Raw genomic sequence first — 12,061 nt, forward strand, 5'->3', positions numbered from 1 at the left:
ATACTTTCCCTTCATAATCTATGGCAGAAGTAATTTTGTATAATTTTCTCTCATTAGAACTCTGTTGTAAAATGTGTTTCAGAGGGGGAAAACTTGTAAGAATTACTTTGGTATATAGACTTCAAAAATAACTTTACTTCGACATTAAGTCTCACCCCTTGCTGGTTAATGGTTCCAGGCTTTTTAAAAATACACAAACAGAATAAATCTCTAGAATTTTGTATTTCATTATTTGTGCCTTTAAACGCTGTATGTCATGAATCACCGGAGTATCTAAAGTAGGTTTTTTTTCATTGCTTTTAACATGAAATTGCTATTTTAAGTTATTTTATACCCGTTTCTGTTTTTGAAGGTCATCTTGTGCTACTGTTAGGCTGAAAACCTATCTTTTATATTTCAGTAAGATCAATAAAGTAGGTTTTAACCCTTAAGGTGCTTTTACATTTCACTAATTCTGTTACTGGTTTATCTGCATAACTTTTATTTGTGGAAAGTAAAAACCTCGAGCTGAAATGGAAAACGGTAGACAGTTACAGTGGCAATAAAAGAATTCACTTACATAAAAATGTTCACCAGATAGAAAAAAAAATAAATAAGACAAAGCACTTAGGAAAAAGTCCACTGAAAGCAGGCACAAGCATAATTTGTAGCCATTTGGACTAAATTTATTAATGGAGAGGACATAACTAAAAAGTTTGCTCTCTTGAGACAAGCAAACGATACACATGGATACCAGGTTACATATACCGTACTTCGGGTGATGTGTCCTCTTGGAGTTATTACAAGTAGCATGAGAATCGTTTAGTCTGTGTCCCGTACTCTGCGGCAGATCTCTTCTGTGAATTCCGAACACTTGGCGCTACCTCCCAAGTCTTTTGTCAAGACCTGAAAGAAAGAAAAAAAATAATAATGGTTGCTAAACCATTTTACAGAGCTAGTCTTGTTTCTAAACAGTTCTGCATGTTCTTCTTATATGTTGTGTATGGATACTAAATAGGGGTGAGAACCAATACATCAAGGTTGAGTTTTTCTGCATCCCATGTAGCCTTCATCAATAAGGACTATGCAGATTGAAGCAGATAGAAAAAACTTGGCTATGAACATCAAACATTGCTACCCCTAGCTAGATTAAAGCAATCTAGGATGTAACTTAAAATCATTAGTTTTCATCTTACATGACACACACACAAACCTTAATTAAATGGCTGGGGAAAGGGAGGAAAGGGAGAAACAGCAAGCATCAGAGGCAATAAAGGTTACTATTTTAGGATCTTGTCATTTTATCTGCATTATGCTTTTTTCAACTTCAAAAGATTCTTTCCATTGTGAGCATGTACTCATAACATTGTAAGTAACTAGTAAACAAGCAGCTATGTCACAAAACTTGCACTGTGTTATCTGCCATAGAATTACTGACCTGCAGGTGGAGGATTTCATTTCCAGAGCAGTAAATGGAACCTTACAGGAGCACCTCTTTATTCACTTGTAAGTTTAGAATTTTTTATTTTAACGGGCTCCTACACACAGTAAGATAGCTGCAAACAGACCACTTAGGAAATTATGACAGCTTTTTGTTTGAACATGTTTGTTACTTTTAATTACAGAGCAGCTTCTTATGCCCAAGATAATTGAACCAACGTGGCTAATTGCTAATCCTCCTTAACTTCAGTCTTCGGGATCTTTCCAGCTGTGTTTTGAAAAGGTCCATGTCAAAGTAGATGAGTGAACCAATAATCTTACAAGCAAAAATTCATGTCAGATTTCAGAGCAGAAGCCACACCCCCCCCCCACAATATCCCATTTGAGTCTTAAATCCGGAATCACTTATTGCCAAAAGGAAATCACATAGAACCGTAATGGAAAAATGTAAATGCTGGATAAAAACTGTTCTTTTGTTGTCCAAAAAGGAGTGAAAGCAGTTAGGAAGAAAAAAGAAAGTAAATGACCTGAAAAAAATAGGAGCAGAAGTATTACTATCAACCAAAATGCTATAAACAAAGTGGATGATTAAGCCTGTGAAAGTCCTTCACTTCAGGATCCAGACTTAAATATATATGCTTCATGTGCATTATAAACTTCACAAGTGAAATACCCCTAGTTACTTAAACCTCTAATCCCTTTCATGAAAAACAGACATCCAGTTCTAGCTTTTAGAGTTAAGAAAGCTGTGGCAATGTAAGATGAGCATTACTGAGACACAAGGAATGCTGCAGCAGTCCTTATTACTGAGGTGGGCAGATTTAGTACCACCAAAGATAACACAATTACTATCAGAGAAGTATAGTGGCACTGCTCATGTGTCAGGCCAGTACAGCAGGTCATCCACTGTTCTGGTGTTAATGGTCCAAGTTCATTTTTGCTGTGATAGAGTATGATTTTAATTCACTGCATTTATTTGCACACCCTTATTTTACCTTTCCATCTTTAATTGTATCAAAGCAAGCTGTCTCAATTTTAGTGGCATGTTTGTGTAGTCCCATGTGACGCAACATCATTACGGCACTCAGAAGAAGGGCAGTTGGATTTGCCAGGTCTTTTCCTGCGATGTCTGGTGCTGTTCCATGAACCTGGAAATAAAAGTTATGATCATCATCTGTTACGATGTCGATATGGTGTTTAAAATGTCCCAGGCAATTCAAGTGTATGCAAGCAACCTGAGAGACAGTCCTCATGCACAAGCATGTTAAAATAGGACTTACTGTACTGTGATACAGTTAGTGGAAAGAAGATAACACCAGAACAATTCAGTTGAAAGGCATCAGAAACGGGGAACTAGGTTGCCTAATATCTCCTAATTATGCCCCTCAAGTTCTATTTCACAGAGGGTATTTCTCTTATGAAAAAGGGGGAAAATGAAGTGTCAGTAAATGCATGCGCAAAAAACTTAACTACTATCTCTGGGTAAAGTTTCAGCATCTCCATAGTAAAAAATAGTTTTACGGAGAGCTTAGTTAAATGACAGTCACATTGCACGTCATGGAAAAGTTTTAGATTCTCAAGTTGAGACAAAGTAGCTATAACCACTGTACCTTTCATGAGAAGACTTACCGATTCAAAAATTGCAACTCCATTAGCACCGATATTTCCACTTGGTGTTACTCCAAGCCCCCCAATCAGTCCAGCACACAAGTCACTGAAAAAACAAACAAGTAATAAAAAAGCCAAACCAAAACACCAAACAGAAAAACCCACAAGTTTTTCCAAATGCAGTTCCCTCTCTGTGAGGTATTAAAATATTTTTGTTTCTCATTTCATTGCAGCAATAACTTTACATACCCATCAGTCTGAGAATAATATTGGGCAAGAAGAGATGTTGTGAGCCACTTGTACGCTATTGGAACATTTGCAAATTTGTAGAACTACTAGCAGGAGACAACTTAATAAAGGAAAATTAAAAGGAAATTCCAAGTACTAGAATAAAGCTGATTAAGACAGACATAGGCACAACAAAAGGTACTCGAAGCACAGAATACCTGTAGCAGTCTGAAAAACTAGCAGAAATTGTACAGTTCCCTGTAACTATCTAAAAGTTTTACTACCTCTGAAAAGGCTGCAGAACTACTTCTCATATGTAAAGTCCTCCTAAAAATGTGGGAGAACTTTGCTCAGGTATATGAATAACTAATAGTTTTAAAGTTTACTGGATGTAGGTTAAGGAACGTGTTTCAGGTGACACCAGACTTTCCCCCTTGCTTTACTGAATAGCCTGTAAGTCACAAGTCTGACGTTAGCAGATAGATCATCGGACATAAGCAAATTGCATTTGATTTCCTCAAAAATTAACAGGGGGAAGGACAAACCAACTGTGCCTGTAGTCATCATACTGTACCCTCAAAGCTGAACATACTGATAAACAAGGCTCTTCAAACCAATATTTTAGCATACCCTTATATTGCCTACACCTTAGGTAATCAAGGGCTAAGAAGCAGAAAAGTTTGGATGATCTTGCAGAATATTTTAAGTTTAAGCTAAAAGAAACTTACTAGCTTTAGTTGCATAGACTCCAGGGGAAAAAACAACAACACAGTCTACATTTGTCACTTTAGGTATTTAATGCTTTAAGGTAAGGGATTTGGCCAAGAAAACTGTCCAAAACCTGTCTGGCATTATGTTCATGCTTTAAAAAAAGCACTATGGGTGAAACTTTCCCCAGTGACAAAATTGCCCTTCTTCAACAACAGACTCACATTTATTGAAGATTTTTAGAACGATTGAATTCTTTATGGAATTTCTATGAGAAGCTTAAAATTGGTGATACTGAAGTAGGTAAAGTGAGTTGAAATAGCACTGAAGACGGGACTCATCTGATTTGATCTCTTTTAGTTAACAGCGTAGCAACTGCTGTGAGGGCCCTATGGACTCCTCTACCAATTCTTAAAGCAAGAAGCATTAGCTGAAGTCTGATTTTTCTTAGAGGTGACAGCCAGTCACTTATCAGACAGTGCCATTTTAGGAGAAGCTCAAGAAGAATTTCTTCTTATGTGAAAGTTACCGTTACATTTATTATGTGTACAAAAACAGGAGATGGAACCTAAGATATAAATAGCTGCTGTTGAACTTTTAAACAAATTCTGATTCAAGCTATTTTCTCAATCTCTCCTTAGAGGTTCAAGGAGAAGCAGTGTTATGTTATACACCTAAAAGTTCAGATTAAGACACTTAATTTTACACGCAATATTTAACTGAAATTACACTCTACATAAACATTTTACAGAATGGATTTTGACTTCAAGACATCAAGTACGTCTAGTATTGATGTTATTCAAATATGAAATCTGAAGATAAGGAAAAAATACAATACATAAACCAAGAGCTGGTACGATATGAAGAGGGCACACATTTCATTCTTCATTGACTGTAGAATCATTTAACTGTATGGCTAGCTTGCTCTAAACATCATGGTCCCAGTCATCTTACACTATCCATGTTAGTGCTTAAGATTAGACAGTTTTTCCCCCACTATCTAACTAAGTGTTCTTAATTATAAGTTGAGCTATTAAATTCTTCACAGACTTGGAGAAACTTCTCTTCTGCCTCATCTGAATGATATTCATTGGCTCCATAAGCAGAAACTCAATAAGAAGCACGTTCTCATCATATAGCCCCTTTTAACAAAATATTAATACCTGAAGTGTAATAATACCGTCCTTTCATCCCAAAGTCTGATTTACAAAGTTTTAAACTCTGGATGCATAAAATCAGCTAACATATAACCTGAATACCTGTCTGGAAAGTAACAGTGTTTTACATGTTGCATTAGCTTAAAAAAAAATCTCCATACCTGAGGATGTCACCATACAAGTTTGGCATAACAAGCACATCAAATTGTGATGGATCCTGAACCATCTAGAAAGAAGTATATTTTCATTAAGGTTAAGAATTTAAACTAAAAAATAACCACAGTTAAACCATCTAAATACTCACATTCAGACACACAGTATCCAGATACATTTCATTAAATTTAATATCTTTACAGTTTTCCGCTGCCTCCCTGCATTTTCTCAAGAAAAGCCCATCAGACATTCTCCTGCAAGTAGATAAGCAAGACAATGTTGCAGTTATTGTAAGGAAGCAATGCTGAAGATAAAACTGCATGCAACAGAGGATTAAATAAAAATATTAGAGTGCAAAAACTTAACTTGTGGTTACTTATCCCTTATGTTAAATATAAATAATATTTAAAATATATTACAGTCAGAGAAGTTATGCTTTTTAAATTTCCTCCTAAAATATTTTTGTATCAGTAGTTTAATAGGCATACATTAATTCTTAGGATAACTCATATTCATTTACTAAAGTCCTACTGAGTTTGTAAAGGTGGTGTCACCTCATATCATGTTTTGTGACACAGTTCAGTACAAAGCGGCTTGGAAACTGTAAAAGACACCAGCCATTTTCATCCTCAGTTTTTAAAATTAATTTTCCTAGCTAAAGACTATTTTTAAAATAAGAACTTTGCAAGGATAATCACAGGATTACTACAAACGTACTAATAAAAACTTTAGAACGTAATTACTACAGCTCTAGCAATACTGGTCAGTATTGCCCGTTTTAGCTAGGAGGCATTTACTTCACTTGTTGTCCATTTTACTTACTCCCATTAGTATCAACAAAAGTTATACATTTGAGGAAGACTTAAAAAGTTATTTATCATTAAATAGGTATTACTATTTGTTGTTGTTCTCAAAAAGAAGTGTCAACATACATAATATTTGCCTTGTGCACAGCAGTAACATGGCTTCTCTGATTATTTCTGGCATACTCAAAAGCAAATTCTGCAATACGCTTGCTAGCTGCTTCTGTGATCAGCTTGATACTTTGCACCACACCTTCAACAATCTGAAAGACAGCAGTTGCATTGACAGTAAAAGTGTAAGCCAATTTTTCAAGTCACTAGTATGAACATTTGGAACCAAGTAGTGGAATTCTGAGTGAGGCAGCCTCACCAATGTATTTCACAATGTAGTAACTTTTTTATGGGTAGCAAACTTAAACAGCACCCAATGTCTTAGTACTAGACCCCTGAGATTGGCAAAGTTATCGTTTATGAAACACAAAACCTAACAGAAACATCTCCAGCAACTTACCACATGCTCAATTCCACTGTATTCGCCTTCTGTGTTCTCTCGAATTGTGACAATGTTCACGTCTGCGTATGGGGTTTTGTACCCTTCAATTGAGACACAGGGACGTACGTTTGCATAAAGGTCAAAGGTTTTACGTAGAAGCAGATTCATTGATGGGTGCCCTGCAGCAATTGGAGTCTTCAAAGGCCCTGAAGAAAAAAAAAGGAAACACAAGAATGAATGAGAAGATAAACACCTCCATGAATTTTAAAGTTGAAACTCTAGCTGAAGTGGTACTCTTACAGAAGATCTCTAAATTCCTATTTAGCCCTTATGCTTGAAATGCTATGGGAATTCTCTGTGCTAGCAAGAGTACTACACAGTGATCTTCATCAGCTGTTTAAAGGCCGAATTGCGAGCCTTTCTCGGAATAGTTTTTACAAAAGGTTTTCACTGAAAACAACATAAAAAGATACTATTCATTAGGAATATAGTTGTCACATACTATTGTATAATAACTGCATTAGAGGTGCATTCTGCATAAAGTAATACTCACCTTTAACATAATAGCTAGAATATCTATGAAGATTATAGCTTTCAAATGAAGGACTGTTTTAAGATCACAAAAGATGACCTGACAGGCTGTCCTCTATAATTAGCCATTTTATTGTGCTACAGATGAAGGACTTTAGCTTTAAATCAGACACACAATAAAAACAACAGTATTTAATGTGTTTGTATTAATCTCTAAAGTACCTTTTAGTCCCATTTTGTTTTTATCCATGGATTCTTTGGCATCTGGAGGTATCATCCACTTCCCACCTGGTCCTTGGATAGCTGTAACATTCCTCTCTTCCCACTGAATTGGAGCCTAAACACATTTACTCTATGTTAACTTAAGTGTCATGACTTATGCTTCAAGTTCGAACTTCCCTTTCACAAAAAGATGCATAAGGAATTTTGTCCAGGCCTTTCTAAACAATTTTTCTCTGGTGAGTAAGAGTAAACATGAGATGTCTGAACTCAAGAATAAACAATTTTTAAAAAATGTAACTAAGTAAGTTCAAATGAAATAGTATGAGCAACATATAATCATAAGCTTGAATACTACAAGATGCCTCCCTAGGCATCATATACGTAGAATTGATTAGAGTTGCAATATACGTGCTACTTCTTTCAAGCTCTTAGAGCTGTATACCAGAGACAAGACATTTGACAACTGAATTCCTTGAGAACTCATTATCCATGCTGCCTGGAAGACAGTACACAACACAGATATATCTGTTATCTAACTGAAAATCTACAAATGTTCCACAATGCTTTCTGAATTTGCATTTACCACAGGAATCTTCTAAATGGAGACTGGCTGCCACCCATTCATTTCATCAGGAAGGACCATAAAGGAAAAGATTCAAGGGCTTTCATAAGGAAACAGAACCAATCTAAGCATAATGTACTAGAGAATCCTTTTTGAAACAAGCAAATCTGATTACGTATTGCACACATGCACTCAAACACACACTTAGGTTTTACTCCTCCACACCTCCTGCTTGACTCCCCAGAAACAACCAAAACTGTTGTAAGGTTTTCATGTATAATTAAAGAGAACTTCACTTTTTCCAAATCTAAGTCAGATAGTTTTAATAGAAAGGGACCAATGTGGAACAATTTAACAGGCATCTTTCCTGAAAAGCTGTATTTCCTTTCTAGGAAACTGGAGAAATTCTGGTCAAGTTCCTCAGATAGGCAGTAAAACAGTTCTTGGATAGACTTAGTTTTCATACCACTTAAGTAAATGTGCTTGGCAGTGCAGCAGAGTAATTGCATTTTGATTTCTAAAAATAAGACAGTCCTTTCACACGCTTTCATCTGCACTGGAAGTCACAATGAATGAAAGAACATCCTCTATCAGTTGCTCAGGATTGCTACATCAACAAGATTTTACATGAGATATTTTCATGTTTCCAAAAATTAAACTCAGCATTTGCTCTCTACTCCTCTGCCAGTTAACAGTTTCAAGCCCTGCCTTGGTATTGCAATCCTGTATTTTATTAGCTGAAGTTTCAGATTCTTTCTATTGTCAAGAAGTTTTAAGAGCTTAAACATGACTTGATTATTTGGAAGTTAAAGAGAAAACATTTTTAATACAGGTGGTAAATACTTGTTGTAGATAAACTTACGTGCAAGGCAAATATGACTTACTTTGGCAGCATCAAAGATCTTCATGACAGCCGCAGAAATTTCAGGTCCTATGCCATCTCCTGGGATTAAAGTTACTGTTTGTACCTAGGTAAAGAAATATCAGTAGGATCAAATGAATGCTTGTTTTCTATATAGAATACGTTTTCATGTGTTGTAGGAACCAAGTAACTACTGGAAAAGAAAAGAAAGTTTCAGTGAGCAAATATCACTGTGAAGAACAGCAGTACTGGAGAGAAGCAATGACTAGCTTGCTTTCAAAGGGAGCGTGCACGTATTTTGAGACAATGGATTAAAAATCTGCCTACTACCTATTCCTGTTTCAAAATAGGTTTAACCTGAAAGGCAGGTTCCTGCTTGGTACTTGAAAGGAATGATCTCAGCATGAAATTTGGAGAGGAGATAATGTGACCAAGTTACGGCTCTGTTACCGGTATGTGTCCAGTATTATCAACATGCTGCATAATACTGACAGCTAGCAGAGATTAAATTTATGAAATCCTACATTCACTTAAAAAATATCTCATGCATCTCTAAACTTAAGTGACTTCCTAAAAATCTCAGACCCATTTCAGCAATATAAAGTTATTTTCCTCCCATAGTGTTCTCAGTCTTGTTTCTTTTATCATCTTCAAGCAGATGAAATAAATTGCACAGCCGAGGCTCACTAAATAACAGAGGAAGAAACTACTCCACCTTCATAACAAAAAATAAATTATGATCACTATGCTAATTGTACGTACCCCGGCTCTTTTTGTTTTATTTAAACATCCCCAACAGTTTTGTCAAGGCTCCTTATTACCTACAAAAAACCCTGCTCAGATACAGTGTTACTTGCGAAACCCTAATTAGAATAAACTTGCAAGATATGTTTCCATCCTTCTCCACACAAAATATTCAGAATTTCAATATATATTGACTATTATTAATTAATTTGAGCCAAAGAAATTCACTGTGCACAACAAAAGCAGCAGAGCTTCGGATAAAAGACCACTGCTGTTGAGCAAGCGCATAACTGACGGAATTCCTCAAGATGAGTTTTGTGCTGTCTTGCAGTGTTGCTTTGCAGCGCAGCAGGACTCCACCTGAGCCAGAGGACATTTCATCTGGAACAGGAATGTGGTACAAATGGAACCGGAGATCCCTGACCTTCTCAATCTTACAATACTGTGTAAGATACAAGCGACACTTCAGCTTCTTTTCTAGCTCTTCTACAAAACTTATAATTAAAAGCCACAGTTCCTCTTTAAAATTAAGTCCTACTTAAGGGTGCATGCAGTAGTGCTGAGCCTTGCTTCTGCCTCAGGAGTTTTCAAGGCCATCTTCACTGGAAAACAAAGGCCTGTGGGCACCTCAAACACATACAAAGGTAAAAGGTCTACAAGGAAATACACAGTCAGAGTCTAAATACTTTAAAGAAGGCCTTGAAAATGCAGAACTTTAGATACAAAGTATTCTAAAAGCAACACTAACACTAAAATCTAGTGCTTAGAGAAGTCTGCAAAATAATGAAAATGAGAAGCTTCTCAACAGTCTTTCTACTTTGCCCAATATTTGCCCATTTCCAGATGAGTTTCAGAAGACCGGCTTATGTCCATAATTTGTGAAAAGTTTTCATGCCACTTCTATAATTTTATAAAGCCTTTTGTATTATCACTTACGCTTTAATATGCAATTGCCGAAGACAGTAGTTAACCAATATAAATCCAGCATGGCATTAAGAGCATATATGTTCACTTATTTAGGTCTTATTTTTTGAGAAAGTAAAAATAACAGCAATCTTATAAAAGCAGATTTCTGAATCCCTTTCTTGAGAAACTTCTTAAAAGAAAAAAATGGTACTATTATACTCACAGCACTACCAAAACTTCTGGTCACCTGTTTTTGTTTTTTGAAAGCACCTAGCAATCGAGAAACCTGCAAGAATATAAAACAAAAAGATGCTGTTTTACTACACAAATGGGATTTTGTAAAGTTAACAGTATTGCAGCAAATCTGCATTTTAAATTCATACAACTTTACATTTCCTGCCTTGAAGTAGTATAAAAATGCAAACGAAACGAGTAACGAAGGCTTTGCCAAGTGCACTGATATCCCATGCGGGTATTCTTAGAGCAGGGTAAAGTCAGGACAGCTGCACCGTGCAGCGCGCTCCTCTCTGGCCTGGGGTGAGGAGAAGTTACGAGACAGTACCCTGGGTCCTTCCACACTACACATCTGAAATAAGGTTGCAGTAGCTCTAACTGAATAGAGATCTTAACAATTAAGATCCGTGGAAAGCAAAGTGAAAAACCAAACACTTTCACTACCGGTTGAGTGCACAGTATCTTTACACATTTTAGGTAATCTTTTTGAAACTGCTTGGCATTAGTGTCACTTCTTCCATTCAAACTGTGGTGAATTTTGTTCTTCCACGTTTTACATCTGTTGGTTTTGTACTGCTGCCTTCTGCGTGCCTGAGTTTTTAAAATGCATAACTGAAATGCACATTAAAGACAAAATTCACCATAGCAACGAGTCTACACTCATGCTTAAACGTAGCTGTATGGCAAAAGGGCACTAAGAGAAACATATATTGTCATGTATATTGTAATGAATGCTGTGGGAGCAGCAGCAATTAAAGCTAGAATTTATTTTTACTTGTAACCCAACATGAGATGTACAAGGTCATTGCAACACACGAGTGATGTTTACCATAGCCAGCCATATATTTAAGGCAATAGCTGGAGCAGTAAATGAGGTGAATTTGACTACACCAGTGCGAGTGCCCTCAAGGTCCAGTTCCCCTGCATGTCATCAGGATTCCCACTCCAGAGTTGCCCTGGACAGTTGTCTGTTCCGGCAGAAATCATGGGCCTGGCATGTTACGCATAAGCTCCACATCTGTAACGCTCGCAGAGCATCCGGCTGAACAACACTGATCCATTCTGACCTTAAAGTCACGTGTAGTGATTAACTCTTGACAGCTTTTCTGTATTTTAGCAGACAGGTGAAGTAGGATTTCCTCGATGCCTTACCCTCCAACAGGGTATCAGTAAAAGGCACAAAAGAAATTTCATTTACTCGAGGCTAAAAGCAGCGACATCCCTGTCACAGCCCCCGGAATAACGGTGGCTTTTCAGGGCAGTTCAGAGCCAGCAACCCCAAAGGACAGGGAGCGGCCCAGAAAGCTGGGCAGCACCCGGCCGCTCTGGTTTTTCCCCAGGAGACTCCGCAGTGACTGGCACAGCGGGCCCGCATCAGCGATGCCGTTCGTAACTGGCACTGCGGAGAGACTCCCCGACGATGCGGTGACC

General features: G+C 37.1%; 1 protein-coding gene across 1 annotated transcript; it reads right to left on the reverse strand.

Annotated features, from left to right (window-relative positions):
* Positions 1-642: 642 nt before the first annotated feature.
* IDH3A (isocitrate dehydrogenase 3 (NAD+) alpha) lies at positions 643-10,682 on the reverse strand (the record flags this gene model as incomplete). The annotated part of the gene is made up of 10 exons (XM_010187017.1): positions 643-885; positions 2,415-2,567; positions 3,049-3,133; positions 5,282-5,346; positions 5,425-5,527; positions 6,206-6,339; positions 6,588-6,775; positions 7,323-7,437; positions 8,769-8,852; positions 10,620-10,682. Coding segments are annotated over 10 exons (1,074 nt in total), but the record flags the coding sequence as incomplete, so codon positions are not given.
* Positions 10,683-12,061: the final 1,379 nt, after the last annotated feature.

This window comes from Mesitornis unicolor, unplaced genomic scaffold (genome assembly GCF_000695765.1).
Source record: "Mesitornis unicolor isolate BGI_N332 unplaced genomic scaffold, ASM69576v1 scaffold33276, whole genome shotgun sequence".
In the NCBI taxonomy this organism is placed as follows: domain Eukaryota; kingdom Metazoa; phylum Chordata; class Aves; order Mesitornithiformes; family Mesitornithidae; genus Mesitornis; species Mesitornis unicolor.